General features: G+C 39.4%; 1 protein-coding gene across 1 annotated transcript; it reads left to right on the forward strand.

The window, feature by feature from the left end:
• The first annotated feature begins 2,322 nt into the window (after window positions 1–2,322).
• Window positions 2,323–13,710, forward strand: LOC137257738 (MOG interacting and ectopic P-granules protein 1-like). The gene is made up of 2 exons (XM_067795153.1): window positions 2,323–2,468; window positions 7,918–13,710. The coding sequence occupies exon 2, from the start codon at window positions 7,918–7,920 to the stop codon at window positions 11,527–11,529; it is 3,612 nt and encodes a 1,203-aa protein (XP_067651254.1). The 5' UTR covers window positions 2,323–2,468; the 3' UTR covers window positions 11,530–13,710.
• The last annotated feature ends 5,878 nt before the right edge of the window (window positions 13,711–19,588 follow it).

Here is a 19,588-nt window from a genome sequence, read left to right on the forward strand (position 1 = left end):
ATACATGTATGCATTTGATCACAACTCCCATCTACATTTTAGTGCAGTATTTGTGTAGTATAGGCACTTCGTTAGAGTAGTAAGGGGATTGGGTTTACGCCTCTCCTAGCGATATTCCAGCAATATCACTGCAGGGGACACCACAGACTGGCTTCACACATTGTAGCCGTGGGGGAAATCGAATCGGGTACTCGGGGTTACGGACAAAGTACTCTATCAAACTAACACTTAGTCACTGATTATGCAAATTTTAGATTGACAAGGGACTCCAGTGAGAAGAGAGACTCAGAACTGAGTACTTCGAAAGGGCAAGACAGAAGGGAAAATAATACGGTTCATGGGCTGTGAGACAAACTATTACTTCTTATACCAAGGGTAATCACGAAAGTTGATGTCAGGTGTAAATTGTGCAGTGCCAACATTGTTCCAATATATACATCATGCTGCTCCGTGAGGTGCTGGACCATTCTGTTGGATTTGTATGACGATTCCAACTCATCTCTCATGTCTCATGTCTCAAATCATGACTGTCAGAGTAAGCGTGTAGTACATATGAAGAAAATGGACTGGACTTTGCGTGTATTTGTGACAGATACCGAAGGTGGTCAAGTTATACCCACCTTTGTAACCAAATCCTGGTTTCATCGCTGTTTGATAGTGACACGCTAAGATATGTTCGTTCTATAGTCGGAATCCTTCAATAGACTCTCTGGGGGCAGAATTTTTAGGATATGGAAAGGGTTGCGTCGAGAGTATGTATAGGTGCCCATAAAGCCACTGTCTGCATACTGGACTATGTCTGTTTGGTTGTAAAGCGTTCGTTCGTCACGCCGAAGATCCGCGATTGATTCCGCACATGGATACAATTAGACTAATGCTTGAAGTCTCTGAATATATACAATTTTGATAGTAACAAACAAACCCATATAAGTGAAATGGGACCCGGGGAGACCAGAGAATCAGAGCCTGGACTTGGGGACATCTAGACTTGCTTCGTTTAATGCTTCAGCATTGCAGAGAGGGTTTCGCAGTAGGGAAAATGATGTGGTTCAGAGACTGGGAGACAGCCTTGGGTACAATATGTGAAACCCATTTCTTGTGTTCCCCACCGTAATATTGCTGGAATATTGTAAAGTCACTTTAAGTGGACGCCGTTGTACTCGAGTTATAGATATGAGGGTGCATGGTAAACGTATAAAGATCAAGCGTACGATACAAGCAAGGTTTGGTTACAATTACAGGCTATCGACATGGAGACTGACCATTCGATCCATTTGGTGGTCTAGGTCCGACGAACAGAGTAGATTGGTTGGCACCTGTTTTACGGCTTGGTCATCTCACGGACAGACGTTTCTTCTACTTAGTTAACGTAGGAATGGCGATTGCCAAAAGGCAGCTTCTGCCTAAGTTGTTGCCGTTGGTCACGTGTGATGCGTTCCCACCTGGAAGCAGAAACTTACTAGATCGCACAGTCGACTCAGGTATTCCAAACATTCCAACCCATAGAGAGTTATTCTTGAGAGTCCTTCGAACCTGAGTATGACCCTAGCTATATTTTGTACTGACACATTCATCGCATGTTTGCAATAGTGAGGCAATGGAGAATAGCGTTAGGAAGCCTCACGGATGTTTGAACAATCCGCTTTTGTTGTGTCTTCTGTGTGGTTTGTCTGTAAACTTCATCAGGAGTGTTGATGCCGTATAGTTCTTTGGCGGGACTATTTGAATGTGTAACTTTTGACACCAGAAGCTAATAAAGCCAATTACATGCACAGAACAATTAAATAAGACGGCATAAGAAGCCACTATGGGCCCGAAAGCCGCATCTCTGTCGAGTAGACGTTTGCGCTCAATTCGTACCGTAATTAACGTCATTTAAGTCTCCCAGCAGACATAATCTGACGTCCAGTTGTTTTGACGTCGTTTAAAGTGGATACTTTTGTGCAACGTTCTCACGCCTTGTTGAATAAATAATCGAGACATCCGACACTGACGTGAGTTTGGGGTTTACGTCTATCAGTCTGACGTCAAACCATTTCGATACGCCCTACTGTGCTGTACAGGGCGTTTTTAGGAGTGAGTGGCACGTGAAAACGGCTACGGCGGCCATTTTGGCCTTCACCCACACGTTTGACGCTGATAGGTGCGGGTTTGTGACGTCACAAATATGTAAATGAGGACGGCCGGGTTGTGGCGGCCATCTTACTTTGCCCGACTGTAGGCTATTTTTGGTAACAAAACGTGTGCGTCTGCGTGGTGGTACAGAAGAACCGTGATTGGTCGAAACACCATATTATGCATGCCGGGTATGACGTAGTTAGTGGGGCGAACTGTACCACGTGACCAGTTGGCCGCCATGATAGATTGTCGTAATGCGGGAGAGTATCATGGTTGATTCCTGAACCGAATGGCGGATCGGTGTACGGAGCTGTAAAATCACCTACACACTCATATCACTGACTCGAAAAGTGAGTATGCACATATATCCGCCCAAAGGTTGGAAATAAGTGTATGAACAAGCTCTATGAAGTCACAATCTCCATGATTGGGGTAATATAACACATATTCAGCGGTAGCTATGAACACAGCAAAGCTTTGCGGCGCGCGCGTTTTCCCTGCAAGGCGGATAATCGAGCCATGTTGAGAAATGTCTTCCCTCGGCCCCTACAATAACGCGGTTTAATGTGGAGTTTATATGATTAGTTGAACATATATTACATGTAAATGAAATAAAATGTAAAGATTACACCTGGAAGCATGGTTTTGTTATGAGCTATGAGTAATGTATCTGTCTGTTCGTGAATAAGGGCATTGTTTTTCTGTTCGAGAAGGAAGTGAGCACCCAGACGAGACTCATTCAGGTCGGTAACATTGACCATGTGTTGAAGTAAGATATTCATATTATTTTGAAATAGACTTTCAGATTGATTTTATCCTTTAACATTCGGCGATGATCACATGTGTATGTCCACCTTTTTCTTGCGGTTTAATATTAATTTATGAATCTTGTATTGGCTGTTATATCTTAGTATTTTCATGGCACCACAGAATTCAACAAGAAGTGTAATATTGAATATGATTATCATAAAGTCGAAATATTCAAGTTAATGTTAATTTTTTAAAACTCGATTGAATTTTGTTACACTGGTGTAATATTTGGAATATTTTGGTTTTATATAATTGTAGTGATCGGTGACGAATATTTTAATTAGTGAAATATTCTTTTGGAAGTTATTTTGCAGATTTGGGTGATTTAAAGGACACTCCACAATTTATTGAATAATTTCACTTGCAAGTAGTGTTTGGATATTCCCACATTTAAAAGCAAGATTAGATATAGGCCATGTACGAAAATAAGATAATCATATTATTTTGAAACCAATATTCAGTTTTATTTTATCACTAATCTCTTTTTGTTTCTCAAAAAATAAACTTGAAGGGAAATGTATAGCAATCAGCCCATCATCAGTAGTTTTACAAATACAATACCTAAAATATTATTTGTTGACATGCATGCAAGTTTAGGGGTATAGTTGATTGGATGTAGGTGTACCCTGGTCCTGTTGTCACTTAAATAATTTAGATGTTGTTTATATGTCGACTGATTAACAGGATTGGGTGGTCAGGCTGGCTGACTTAGTTAACACATGTCATCATATCCCAGTTGTGAAGGCTGATGCTCATGCTGTTGATCAGTGGATTGTCTGGTCCAGATTTATTTACGGACTGTTCGCCATATAGATATCGCTGAGTGTGGTGTTAAAGAAATAAGTAAAATCATAACCATAGTTTTTGGTCTGATCATTTACATAAGTAGAGAGAAACAAGGGATATCAGTTGTAATATATGATGGCTATTGAAGGCTATTGTTTGTAGACAAAGAGGATAGGTGATACTTCCAGTTAATCTGCCTAGTAGAGAAGGGTTCTACAACTGACTTGTAGCTTGCCACAAAACATCAAGAAAAAGTAATGTGACATAAATGTTGGGTACAGTCATTAATCCATGGCCAGTCTGTGGAGCAGAGTTTTAGCAGGGATGATGAACCATGTGCCCTTGACAGCTTATTAATAACAGTTTATGGAATATTGAATTTTAAATTCACAGGGATTTAATATTACATTGAGTGCAGTAGTGTTTGTTTTTTTAATACACACTCAGCAATATCCCGCCAATATGGTGACTGTCTGCAGATGACCAGATCGGGACCAGTCAGTCTAGTGATCAACAACATCACTCTTGATCTATGCAAATGAATATGAAGACATGTCAACCAAGACATCCAACCTGACCATCAGATACCATTATGTTCCTTTTGGCTAGCATGGCTTGCAATTCTAATCCCAAATGCAGACATGTGAAATGAAGAACAATGCTTTGCCCCATATAAACTCTCAAAATTGGAACGCACATTTCCCAGTTTATGTTGGTTTGTGTATAGGAAATATTACTTCGAAATATGTAACTTACTATTGACAACCAAAACACATTTCCTATGAATTCAGCAACGTCACTTGCAGACATGTTAAGGTTGGCCATGAAACAGATATAGATTTAACTATGCTATGCTATGCTGAGTTTGGAACTAAGAACACAGTGGGGGAGTTAACCTTGAACTATTTTACTTTTCATGTATGTGTCAAGTGGGTTTAACTGCCTCTTGAGCCATGCAGGTCTGTAATCTCTGCACCACATAAAACCGGGTTGGACAAGAGATCCCTACATCTATCCACATATAATTTCAGATTTCTCAGGGACTTGTGAAAAGTTTGCAGATGGGGAAAAATATTTTGAAATTGTTGGAAATCAAATAACCTAAGTGCGAGAAAATCAGGTTTACGTAGTTGTACATGTCAACATACATTAACTTTAAGTTAAATGTCTTTGGCTATTGATAGAACTTCAGTGACATGTGGCTTTGCATTCGGCATGATCTGTATAGTCGCTCCGATGTTTCGGAGTGAGTGTGTTTAGTTTTACGCCGCACTCAGCAATATTCCAGCTATATGGCGGAGGTCTGTAAATAATCAAGTCTGGACTAAACAGTCCAGTGATCAACAACATCTGTGCAATTGAGAACCGATGACATGTGTCAAACAAGTCAGCAAGCCTGACCACCCGATCCTGTTAGTCACCTCTTACGACAAACATAGTCGCCTTTGATGACAAGAATGGGTTGCTTAAGGCCTATTCTACCCCAGGACCTTCATGGGTCCCGATGTTGCGGAAGAAATATACGCAAGTTTGCTCAGGAGACAACAGTACGGCTGCACAGAAGTTAATCGATCTGTTGGAATTTTAGTAACATTAGTAGGAGATAACTGTTATGTGTCATGTGCTGTGCAATAGCATCATCATCTTTGTTGCTAAGGAATGATAAGTTACCATGGTTAAAGGGAAGACAGAACTGAAATAAATAACAATGCGTTCCAAATTATGGACAAGTATTTGTGCTCTCATCACAAAGTTTGTGTGAACAGATTTCGGATGTTCCTAGAATCAAATGCCACATGACCAAACCACTCCGATCCAGGATTCTTCTCCCTCTTAATTACCAACGCTGTACAATAACAGTTGTTTTGAGCTGGTCTCTAAATCCAGGGGGAATAGGAGATTTAGACTGGAGATTAATGTTACATGTTTTAATTTGACAAGCAGTGGTGTGGGTTTTCCTCTTTCATGGAAGGGTTATGTAACGGTCTGCATGAAAGAAAGCTCAGTTCCATAGTCTACGGCATTGCGATTTAGGGGTGAAACGGTATACCGTGGATTTCGTAGAATCGCAGTATTTTGCCATATGTACTGCATACCATAATGCAATCAAAAAGCTCAGTATTTTTAGTTTTCATATCCTGTCTGTCTAGTCTTTAGGTGACCGTTTTTCTCCTTAAAAATAGCAGAGATTGGGCTTATGTTTTCCCATGTTATTAAACTTTGTTTTCCTATCTGTCTAGTCATTGGGCAACTGTATTTCTCCTTAAAAATAGCAAAGATTGGGCTTACGTTTTCCCGTGATATTAAACTTTGTTAGCTTTTGCTAATGTCAGTTTTCTGCATTATGATCATACATCATATAAAGAACCAAACCGAAGGCCTTGTACCACATTGTACTATGGTAAGAGCGTACTATTTCACTTTCTGGTGATTTCCAGTGTGGAGATGCTTCCACTTAGCCTATACTAGAAACCAGTCATTGCTGATTCAAAACCCAGTTTGGCCTGACTGTTTTAAGGTTGTCATCACCATACACATGGTTTAACCAAAGTGACACAGCTTTAATCTTTCCTCTTGCATTCGGCTGACAAAATGTGATATAAGTGGAGAGTTGTTATGTGCTTTTAAACCTAATTAATTTGTTCACTTTTCAGTGAGGGTCTTGAAACTCAGAGACTTATCTCTAAACGGCTGTTCCTTTGTAAGGGGAAGTAATAAGATCACCTGTATTATCTCCCCTTTACTGTTACCTCTTAAATTCATCTTTTGAAGCAATGGTAGTTTCATTGAAATAGGGTTAAGTTGCCGCTTTGATAATCTGTGTGCTCCAATTTATTATTGACCATTATACACTGATACATATCAATATTATCAATAATTCATACTGATGAGTATGTTTATTTTGCCCAAACCATAATTACTGATTGTTTAACCTTGTTCTATTTCACAGATTACAAATTAGGTATAACTTTCATTTAAAAGATTGTGTTTATCACCTTACAACTATCAATTTTGAAGAGAAGTACTTTAAGACATGAGTATTTGAACGTCATCAATGTAGTTTATCAGACCTTGACGGTAATGTGACAGTTTTATAAGGTACTGAAATGGTGTATAGTACTTTACATTCACATTCTGAGACTGGAGTACATCAGTGGTCTCATTGATAGTGGTTGTGCCTGATGGATGAGATAAAACATGTAACTACACTTGGTGCACCATTGGTATGCTGTCTGTATTTTTGTGTGTCTCTCTTGACTCTCTGCAGGGATTTACCTTGAGTCCTCTATTTGAGGATGCACTGGACTCTTGCATCAATTTACAGGGGTCCAGGGGTCCTGGACTACAAGACATGTGTCCCAGAGACTTTGATATTATTATTAATACTATATTGTAATATTGTTGTAATTTATTAAATGTTATTGATTAGTGTATCATGATGAGATTGCTACAGTAGTTAAATTGTAAATGATCCCATAACCTGGCTAGTAGTACACTCAGTGATAACTTATTTTTAGTTAATTCTCTTAAGTTATACAAACATTATTTTTGACTTCTTCTGCCTCCTTGTAGACTCACTAATAAATACTGTTCCATCCATTGTAAATTATTGCATGTATAAGACGCAGGAGTTCGTGTCCTGTAAATTCCTGTCTCTATTTTAGGTTTACTGCATCCATTCTCAGTATTTGTGCATCACATAAAATCCTGTAGTGGGTTGGTTGTATCAGTCTGATTTTTTTCTGGCCTCATTGACCCTTGAGAAAACAGCTGTAGTGGATATTGTTCTCAGGACCTTATGATATGTGTGGTTTCAGCATTGGTCCCTAAATGATTTAAATCACCAACCTGATCAACCGTTATTCAAGCTCAATTATCTAATACAATCCATTATACAATACCACATCAAGAAACTCTACTGTCAATTAACCTGAGAAGATCTGTGTGAGAATTGATCTTCAGCAACATGTGCTTGTCATAAAGGAGGAGTATCAGGGATCTGGTGGTCAGGCTCAGTGACTTGGTTGACGTGTTAACGTATCCCATTTTGTTAGATTGATGCTCCTGATATGGTCCAGACTTGATTGTATGGCTGTTAATGTATAAAGTTACTATTACATTGTGCTGCGTTAAACAACAGCATTTAAACTTGATCCATTTTATTCTTATTGTGTTTAGCTAATTAGTGACATTGTTTTGCAGATGGATGCTGAAAATGATGAGGCCAAGGTTGAAACTCCTGTCCTGAATGGGGATGTGGAAAACAGCGATCCTGCCCAAGTCAAGAAGGGTGTAAAGACCGCAGGTGATGATGTCACCGTCACTGCAAACTCCAAGGAAAGTGACAAGGAAGTGGAAAAGAGTGGTGAAAAATCTGAGGCTGACAAAGCAGGGAAGAGTGGTGCTGAAAACAGCAGTGATACTGAGCGTACTGGTGTCAATGGAGACCAAAACGCTCGTGATGACCAGACGACACCAAATGCTACCGGTGACAACAGCACACAGAATGGTGGTGCAAAAGATGAAGTTAAAATGCCTGATCCAAATTTGGAGATATTGTCAGGGGACAGTGGGAAGAAACCAGATGGCAAGGGTGAAGGAGATAAAGGTGGAGACAATGGGAAGAAACCAGATGATAAAGGAGAAGGAGATAAAGGTGGAGACAGTGGGAAGAAACCAAATGATAAGGGAGAAGGAGATAAATTTGAAGTGGTGGAGAAAGATGGAGAAAAAAACAAGGAAGATAAGAAAACAGATACTGTAAAGGGTGAAGAAGAGAAGAAGGATGGCAGGACAGAAAGTGCTGCTGCAGAAAGTACCGAAAAACCTCTGACAGAATCTTCTCCCCCCAAAAATCTAAGAAAAAGGAAATCTATTTCTAATGGTTACAAAGAAGCTGAAACATCAGATGATGAAGATTACAAAGACATGATCATTGAAAAAAAGCAGAAGAAGGAGGAACCCCCCAAAATGGCCACTGAGAGGTCTGTAAGTGTTCCTGCAGCTGCTCTCAAACCTGCCTCCCAGGTAGTACCCCTTGCTTACAATGTCGGTCAACCTCTGTCCTTGCTTGGAGCCAGTATATTACCCAGCCAGCAGGCGACAGTTCGGATGGTGATCCCATCTGTACAAAATGCCCTACTCACACAAAGTGGCGGGTCAGTCATCCTTTCCCAGCCACAGACATCTTTTCAGGGTCTGACTCTCAACTCTGGGGTCGTTCTTTACCCCCATCTGCAGGCGGGGTCGACGTCTGCTGTCATGTCAACTATGATGACCACAGGAGCTCAGAAAGGCAGCATTAAAACAACCCCGGGTATATCAATTGTTGGGGTCACAAATTCAAAGAAGTCAGGAGCTGTGACATCTGTGACATCTTCCAAACACTTGAACAAAGTTGATAAGGTTGATCTACGTCCACCCAGTAATAGCTTCGAGATGATTGAGCTTGTTAAGTGGGAACTGAAACAAGGCATCTATCACAGACCCAAGAACTTCAAACTGAAGCCTGATTCTGAGCTAGGAGCTGTTGCTAAATTTCTGAGAGATTTTGGACAGGATCTTGTGAAGGAGTCGGTTTATAGTGACTTAGTGAGAATTCAGAATAAAAGGAGCAATCAAGGTAAACTCACTGACAAAGAGAAACAAGATTTCCATAAATTGAAATCAGTTCATGTAGAACTTAAGGACAAGGTTGGGCCTGTGAAACTTTCATTGTCAAAGAAGTGCAAATGTGGATTTCAGACAGAATCTGAAAATGTGATGTTCTGGCACAAGCAACATCCACACATGACAGAGAATGACTTGCGTTGTGCCCACTGTGAATTTGAAACGCGCAACAGCTCAGCCTTCAGTTTCCACATGGAGGCTGAGCATAGCACAAAGGCTCGATTTTTAGAGAAACCACCTTTCTGGGAGTGTAATCTCTGTCCATATGAAAACAACTTGCGAAACAAGCTTACACAGCACAAGTTTAGATGTATCAAGACTTTCAAGCTGAACTTGAATCTCCACCCATCATGGATGCCAGGTCCTGAGATTAATTATTGCCTGGAAAAAACGTTCTATAAAAACCCATTGCTGATTAATATAAACCGCCTACAGCAGCAACAACAACAGCAGCAACAACAAAATCAGCAGCAGCGAGCTGTCACTCCAATCATGCCAAAGGGTCAGGTGGTACAAAGCGGCAACCAGGTAGTCAAGACCATTCCATACGGTCAGATGAACAAAGGTCCTGTGGTCAATACTCAGGCCTTTAAGAATCCTGCTCTGCTGGCAAAACTTGGACAAGGTCAGTCTCGGACAGCATTCCAGCCTCGAGGAACTTTAGCTCCAAATGTGAACTTATTCAGGGGTCAGAATGCCCAGCAGTTTGCTGTGAAAGGTAAAACTAATGTTACATACGTTAGACCCCCAAACACCAATGTTTCTAACAAAATCAACAACATAATCAGCATGAACACCCATGTCTTGGACAAGGGTTCTTCTGCATCAAAACCAAATTCTGGATTTGAAGTTTGTGAGATCTGCGGTGGCTATGTGAAGGATCGGACAGCTTTGAGAATCCATTTCTTCTATGCTCATCGGATTGATATGCCGCATGGTGTGTTTGACCGTGTCCACCCTCCTTTGTACTGTGCCACATGCTTTGCTCGTTTCTGGACCGCACAAGGTCTGCAAAAGCATCTGGATGTCCACAAAGAAGATTCATCTGGAGGAGTTGCTGGGAAATGCATTGTCTGTCTACACAGAGTACCCAACATACTAATGCATATGAAGATAGTGCACAACAAAGCCTTTGTCAACTTCTTAAGAGAATGCAAGTGCATTTTCTGTGGAACTAAATGCAGCAACAAAAGTGTCGTGGAGAGCCATATGGCAGCAGTGCATGGGGTCGTGGTCAAGTCCGGCTCTCAGCCTGATGGTGCAGCTCATACTCCACCTCAAGCGAGGCAAAAGCCTGTCAACCCCAAGACAGCTCCCAAGAGTGGCAAGAACGATAACCAGTTGGTCAAAGGAAGTGTTTGTGTGCTATGTAACCTCAACTTTGGTCGCAATGTAGACTTGACTCGTCACTGCATGCGTGTCCACCACACCTGTATGAAATGTGGCATGGTTGTAGCTGACAAGGAGTCCCTGCTGCGGCACACCTGCCTCGAGTCCCCGTCAGGACTACGAAACTGTGAGATTTGTAAAGAGAAAGGTTTCCATCCAGCTTACCATGTCAAACATATTCGAGATAAGCATCTTCGCAAGCTGTCCATCAAATTAAAAAGGTTGGATGAAAAGATAACGGCAAAGTTTATCAAGAAGCCCATCATTGCCAAACCACAGAAGATGCCAGCAGAAACTATTGAACTATCTGATGACGACGAGCCTGCAACCAAGAGGATGAAGACAAACCAAGGAGAGAAGGTTACAGTTACGTCGAAAGTTAAGACAAAGAAATACAAAAGCGCTGCCCCAAAAGCTGTCGCGGTTGACGATGTTGTGATGCTGAGTGATGATGAGGAGGATGAAAAGGGGGTAAGTGTAGACAAGGAAAAGTCTGCAGATGACAAGGTCAATAAAAGTAAAGAAAGTGAAAAAGCGAAAAATTCCAATGGAAGTAAAGTGTTGTCGGAGGGAGATAAAAAACTGTCAACAGAAAAGGCAGAAAGTGATTCTAAGCCTAAAAAAGAGGAAAGTAAATCACCAGAAAGTCCAACAACATCTGACGATAAGACACAAGCTAGTGAAAGTGGTGACAAGGACAGTGCAAGCAAGGACTCGGCCAGTGATAAGGAAAAGGAGTCTGAGTGTAAAGACTGATGTTGTCTGGTCTGGCCAGCCAAGACACATGGACCTTTGTAGAAGCGAACACCACAACACTCATCCTTTGTACAAAAGTACACGTGTAAAACTACCATGTCCTGTGTTGATGGTAATGTTACAGTTGATGTATTCTTTACCTGGAGAAAAATCAATCTTCTTGAACTGATGAAACAGATGTATCTATGCTGACAAATGCATTTATCTCTCATGTTTGTTCAGCTTCATGTTACATGTTCTTTTTTCAACATTACGTGTACTTATTTGTTTGAATGTGGGATCAAGAATGTTATACAAATTATCTCTTGTCATTTCTTCAAACTGCTGCCTTATAATGATGACATGAAAGATCTGCATAATGTAATATTTGATGAAAAATAATGTTCGATCTTAAAAGTTATGTTAGGGTATACAGAAACTTTAAGACATATTTATTTCTCCTGTTATCATCCATTTTGTATGAAGAATTAACATACATCATTGCCAGGGTGTAACTGAACATTGATCATGTTGATCTGCCACAGTTTGGTTGGACGCAATTCTATAACTGGAGATAATACAGTATGTTCTTACCTTGGTATGGTAAGATACATATTGTGGCACAAGGCCTTTGGTTCGGTATACACAAGATAACAAGCATAGTACATTAAAATTGGCAAAGCCAAACCTTGCATTGTTTAATAACATGGAAAAAATTACCATGATCTTTGGTACATTTAGTGAACAAAGCTATCATGAGTGACTAGATAGAAATGATGTTAGGAAAACTGAAATGCTAAATTTTTGAAAACAGATCCAAAGGTAAAATACTGTGGTATACCTTTCACCCTCAACTTTAACTCAGTTTCTGTTGGAAGGGCTACAAGGTGTTAAGTTGTCATTCATGTATGTAATCGAGACATGTAGGGTGCAAATGGAGATGGCCCCCAAGGTTTTCAGGTGGGTGAGGTTCAATTCTAGATGGTAAATAACAATAAACACAAATCCAAAACTCACTTGGACACTGTGGACCTTTCTCCCAAGTGAAGTGACTTGGCATGTCCTAACTTGACCTGTTCAACACAACTCCTAAAAATCCTTAACAGACGATATTTTTCTGCCCTTACGTTCCAGGAAATAATGAATGTTCGTTATGACACAGTAATGTTATACTTCTGCACATGCGCTGTAAGCTGACTGGTTCTCTGTCACAATTATGCAATTATTGTGATGTGAAAGTGACCAAGAGAAGCTAGCATTAATTATTTTTTTGTATTATGATACTAGTATCGGTAAGTTTATGAGTGAAAATGTACAAGTAGAGATCTTTCCATTGAAAATATGATGACTAATTCATGAACATAAGTGGTTTCACTTAAAGTGAGTGAGTGAGTTAATATATAACGTCACATCGGCAGCATTGCAACCATATCGTGACGAGAACATTCTTTGAAAAAGGAATTTATACATATGGTAGAAACCTGTCTATGAAGGACAGTAAAACAACTGAGTATCACAATAAGAATTAAAACTAGCTTGAAAAGTTAAAACCAATTTCACTATTCGGACAGTACAATAGAAAAACAATAGATCACCAGCAACTGAAGGTAGGTCACCATGCTAGAGGCCACGGGGACTTACAGTACTTCCGGTACCTGCATGGTCCCTAGCTGAATTTACACCATCCCTTCAGCTGCTGGCGATTGTAGGTTTCACTTAAAAATATCAGTAGCAAAATAGGATTTTGATGAGCAAATTTTCTACCTCAAAGTGGTAATTTCGAAGCCATAAAAGTGCCATCAGTCATTGTTTGGACAAGTAATTAATTAGTATGTAATTAATTAGTATGTAAGTACCAATGTCATTATTTTGAGAAGTGCTGAAAACAAGGGTTATTTAAAATTAAGACCTGGCTATCATGGGATATGGAGCCGTGTGACAATGTTTTTTATCCATTGTGGCATCATAAGAAAATGACATCTGTAATCACTTTCACTGAAGCTAGTTGTGCTTTTCTTTTTGGCAAGCCACATAATTTTCAACAGTGAGTATGATGAATGTTTAGCCTATTTATGTAGAAATACAACGGGTATGATTCTTTATTTCTCTTGCCCCATGGAAACAGGTATAAAAGAAACATTTAAAAAAAGTAAAACCGTATATGTGAATGCCACAGCACCTGAAAGATAAAGTAACTCCAAATGTTAGCAAATGTTTCTTATTGACTTGACATCAAATTTTCTGAACGTGAAATGTAATACAAGCAGCCTCCTATTCACTATGTTTTCCCGTATTTAATTCCGTCTGCATATCCTGTAATGTTAAGGGCGTCAAAACACATTCATTGTAATACCATTCAAATTTTCCTTGCTTTATGATACAGTGATGGCAATTTTCCACTGATTTTATTGCAGATTTATCAATTCACAGCCCCTGAACCTCCCAGTCGATAAAATCACAATAACATTTCAGCTGAAATTTGATTCTCCTTTTGACATACCTGATACATATCAGTTTCCTGGTTAAATACATGGTGTGATGTCACTACATATTATTGGCAGTTTGATACTTCTGTCATGATATAGTTAGATAATTACATAGATCATTCTACTGTTATAAAGTTGGAAACAGTTTAAGGACACAGACTGAAACATTGAATGGATCCCAATGAAATTGTAATTCATACCATCGCTGCCCAAAATTGCTACTCAATTTCTGAAGATGCCTATCAAACAATTTATAAACAATGTTACTAACTAACTGCAAAACAATCGTCACACTTTCAGTATTTTTGGTTGATTCTCGCAATGTTCAGGATTAACACTTCTACATGATTGAATTTCTGGTTTGGTATGTGAATGACAAGATATTTATGATAAATGATCTTAATTATGCAAGTCAAGATTGGAACACCATACCAGATACAGTTTGATATGCATAGGGAACTATATCTAGAGGCGTATTTATATGTAAATATACCATATGTGCTGGTGTTCATGTGTATAGTTGTGTAAATAAGATTAATGTGTAACATAGACATACCAAACCTAAATCACGAAACGTGATTACTATCTTAAACCAGACAAACATGGCCTATCATTGTTTTATGGATTTTTCCAGAAGACTGAATGTGAAAACTTATATTTTGTCTGATTTATTTTAGACTGTTAGATTGATAACACTGGCCATATAATGGCCACATTCTATTTATGGCAAAGGCCCTTGATACTTCATCCTGAGGCACAAGATAGTGCCCATGTGGCAGACAATACCACAGTGAAGGAGAACAGCATGCTGACTTGTTCAATGGCTTCAAGTCTGAACAAACCATTTATCATTAAAGAGTAAAGATTAAGTTGAAATTAGGGAATATGAATATGAATATTCTTTTGTTTAATGTTTAATCTCATGAAGTACAGGGTGTTACTCTTACAATTCTTTCTTAATCCATGAATCTGTAGGTTCTTGCATCTATGTGTCATTGAAGATATATTTTAGATATTTATTCCAACTTCTTACAAATGTATTCAAGTAGGGTAGAAATTGTACTTGGTCATCTGTGATTTGTTCCTAGGGATAGACTTTTACAATGTTTTCAGTGTCAAATCTTGTGTCATGGTTTATGTATTGTCAGTTTATTTGTACCACTATTTTGAACAGGATGCCTCCAAGAGGAATGTTAAAGATCCTAGTCAATGAATAAATTGCAATGTTGACTTAAACCAAAGTTCCTTATTTATTCACGATGTCAAGGTAGCCCAGTGGTTAAAGCATTTGTTCATGCCAATGACACAGGTTTGATTCTCCACATGGGTACAGTGTGTGAAGCCTATTTCTGGTGTACCTTCTGTGATATTGCTAAAGCTGCTTAACATCCAATTCACTCACTCCTTATATTTTAAGATGTTTGTGTTCGGAATATGTTGGAACAGTGGTTTGATAAGATGAATGAGTGTTTTGAAATGGCCAATTTAAAATGCTTCTTTTTTTCTTCTTTCTTTTCATCTTTCATTCATCACATAACCTTGATGAAGACTTACTGCATTTTGTGAGCATGAAAGAACCTGGGCCCTTATTCTCCAAATGTTTGTAGCCCTAAGAATTCGTAATTTGATAGTAACCAAGGCCCATATTCTCGAAACGTTCATAGCCCTAAGAATTCTTAACTTTGATCGTAGCCAATGCGTTGAACATGGGCCTAAGAAGTTTGTAGGGTTACGAATGTTTCGAGAATAGCTAGCCAGTGTTTTAAGAATGGGCTTACAAAGTTCGTAAGGTTACAAACGTTTCAAGAATAGCCTGGCTGGATTTTGTGGACTTCATCACTATATCCTGGTTTTTGTTCCTTCACAACTGTTTACCATAACCACCTCATTAATTGATCAGCCTGGTTCATGGAGGCAAGTGTGAGGGCAGCAGAGGAATGAGTGAGCGAGTTTAGATTTTTGCCATGTTCGACAATACTCCAGGTCTATGGCGGCAGTCTGTAAATAATCATATTTGGATCAGACAATCCAGGGATTTATAGCATGAACATCGATCTACGCAACTGGGGTGTGATGACGTGTCAACAAGTCTGACCACTTGATCCCATTACTTGCCTCTTACCACAGGCATGGGTTGGTGTGTCCATGGTAACAAGTTTGACTTTGACTGAAATTGATTGTGCTGTTTTCTGGAGTAGAACTAAAAACCTTTAATATTTCTTCACCTAACTTGGCGCATACCTTGGTCAAGTGATGTACTGGTTTGGTATTTTGGTAGTTTAGTCTGCTGTCAGGAGCAGAACTTTTAGAACCTTTCATTGCTTTCCTTCCACTTTTCCACTTTCTATATACACTAGTGTACACGATGGTGTTTCAAAGTGACAGGACATTGGGTCCTGTAAGTTTCATGGGATCAGATGTCTGAACCACTGAAAATTCACAGGACCCACAGAATTAAGAGAAACAAACGTTTCAGATTTAACATTTCTTGTAACTGGCATTGACATTATTAACATTATATTATAACAAACATAAGATTTATAACCAGGCAAAAAGTGTCACATGCCACAAATAGCAACCTCGCACAAAGACGTTGTGAAATATTCAGACACTGGGGCAGGTGGTATGGGAATTTCTATCTGACCACGGGTGAATTTGCCAGATTTGTCAGAGGTTCAGATGTTATTTGTGAACACTGTATACACACCAAAATATTTGGCATAATGATGACTTTGGAGATGTTGATTACTTCGTCTGGCTGATTTCTAAATGGAGTGAAACTATTAAAAGTCAACCACTCTCTTCTCTGTGGTAATGTGATGCTATGAGCATACTGCTGGTATATAGTCAACACGTTAACCTGGTCAGTAGTACTTTAGTTCTGTATGTTAAAAATTGTGAATTTCGTTACGTTAATGATGGCAAATTGTAGATTCGCCAAGTAGATTTTGCAAAGTGAATTTAAACTGAAATTGACCATTATTACAAATATGGATATTCCTTTTTGGTCCTTGTGTACTAAGAAAAGTATTAATTTTTGTGTTGTCAGTTGTCAAAGAAGTGACCCGTGAAGGTCCCGGGGTAGAATAGGCCTTCAGCAACCCATGCTTGCCATAAAAAGTGACTAACGGGATCAGGTGGCCAGGCTCGCTGACTTGGTTGACACATGTCATAGGTTCCCAATTTGCGCAGATCAATGTTCATGTTGTTGATCACTGGATTGTCTGGTCCAGACTTGATTATTTACAGACCGCCGCCATATAACTGGAATTTTGCTGAGTGCGGTGTAAAACTAAATTCACTCACTCACTGTCAAAGAAGTGCATTGTAGGATCTGTTCAATGGGTCATTACTGGGTCGGCAGAGTTGTCTCCCTTTACTGTGTCTGCCATATTCAACCAACAAAGATAGCATGTATCAAGCGGTCATAGTGTGTCACTGAAGGAATGGGGACCATGGGGTATCCAAGTGGTTAGTAAACTCACTCAGTGAAGAAGAAATTGTATACTCTTTGCATCTTTAAAAAATCTCATATATATAATTATTAAACCCCGTTCAAAACAGTCCAGTGATCAAAAGCATTAACATCAATATACACAATTGGGATATGATGACGTGTCAATCAAATCAGTGAGCCTGACCACCCGATCCCATTAGCTGAGTCTTATGACAAGTATAGGTTATTGAAGACCATGTTTGACCCAGATCTTCATTGATGAATGTATGTGAAGCAGGTCATGTGTTACTTTGTCAGGAACATACAAAAACAGTGATTGAGACTACAACCTTAGGTTTGGATAAAGAGATCGATTTTTGTTAAGGTCCATTAAAGTGTGTGACCCCAGCCATTAACTAGTATCACACATCATTAGGGAAGCCTAGTGATTAAAGCATTTGCTCGTCACCTCAAAGACCTGGATTCGATTCCCCACAATAGGCACAGTGTGTAAAGTCTATTTCTGTTGTGCCCCTCCTGTGATACTGTTAAAAGCGACATAAAGCGAAACTCACTTGTCAGATCCCCTGAATCCCAAATGCACATGAACTATGCATTTTATCATCATCATCATCATCATCAGAAAACCACTCAACAACTTGAAAGTAGGTTTATGAATATCATCATATTACCTTTTCATTTACTAGTAAATTTACACTTGAAATTGCAGTAAACTAATGCATATAAATAATTCAAAATGTATACAAATAATATGTATCACATTTTCAATTAATAGAACTGTAGATAAAGTGTTTCCTGTGCTGTGGAAGACTAAAAATGAGGAACAAACTAACTAGCTCTCCAATGACATTTTGTTCAAAACAGCTGTATGAAAATATATGAATAGAATAGAATTCCTAAACATACTGAGGGGAAAATATAAGAGAACACATGAAAACAAAGTGTTCCTTTATACTTTTCAAGGTTGCTTAACAAGTTGGTTAAACCCAACAACCCGGGTTTGCTTCTCCATGTGACATGTGTGAAGTCCATTTCTGGTGTCCCCTGCCTTGATATTGCTGAAATATTGATAAACATGGCGTAAAACTATACTCACTTTCATTGCACTATGGGTGAGAATCTGTGAGTATATAGAGCAACACTGCAATGAAGTGGTATTCCCTAATTTGTTTCCTTCACTATATCTGGCATTACATAGTATGTATGTATGTGCGCTAACCCTGATCATGCCAAGGATCTGAGTTTGATTCCACATGAAGGATTCTGTCTTCCACTAACTACCAGAAGTGACCCTTGGGGTACTCACATAGGCGGATGGGAAGTGAGTGATTGCAGGGTGGGGGTGGCAAGGATGTGCACCTCCCATTTTGCCATCTTCTCAGGGATGGCAATTTTCCACAAGTCTGTGGATTTAAATGCAAATCAATTGATCTTGAGATTCGTTGAAGTCCGAGAAGAAAATATTTGGAGAGGTGAGGTCCTGCTTATCAGCATCAAGTACGCACATCTGTCTCTTAGGCTATCAAATTTCAGAGTTTTACCGTAACTTTGAAATCACATTCATGTGTTGCCATCCCTGCTTTGGTACATGACCATTGAAACGTGGGTGAAACTGAAGAGAGCTACCCTCCGTTTCTCAATAGTGTGCACACCCACTTTTTAAAAGAATCTGTATCTGCCCCTGACCCAAGTGGTGAAAGCATTTGCTTGTCACACATCTTGGCCTTAGTTAAATTAGCCACATCAGTACATTGTGTGAGAGAGATGAAGTGAGTGAAAAATTATCGTTGCCTCAGCAATATTTCACCTATATATCGACTAAAACAACTTGGGAGTGAGATGACAAAGGTTGCATCAGCATTTTTTCACAATGTGAAAGTGAGTGTCCCATCAGCTTTTATTTCAGCTGTATAGCGACTGGTACAGGGTGTTGTTAACCCTGAAGAATGTACCTACCTCAGAACAACTGCAGATACTGCAAGTATTGATTCACAAGAGATGATTGTCTTGCATCTGCCATTCCTCACTGTTTCAGATAAATTAGCATTGGTGGGTCCCCTCCCCATTTTTTAAAATGACTTATGATCACACTGAAGATTTTTCCCTTTGGTGGAGCGAACCCCTTGAAACCCCAACC

The sequence above is a fragment of the Haliotis asinina genome, chromosome 12 (assembly GCF_037392515.1).
Source record: "Haliotis asinina isolate JCU_RB_2024 chromosome 12, JCU_Hal_asi_v2, whole genome shotgun sequence".
Taxonomy (NCBI): Eukaryota; Metazoa; Mollusca; class Gastropoda; order Lepetellida; family Haliotidae; genus Haliotis; species Haliotis asinina.

Coding starts and splice junctions, on each gene's coding strand:
- LOC137257738 (XM_067795153.1), top strand. CDS start 7,918: ATGGATGCTGAAAATGATGAGGCCAAGGTTGAAACTCCTGTCCTGAAT.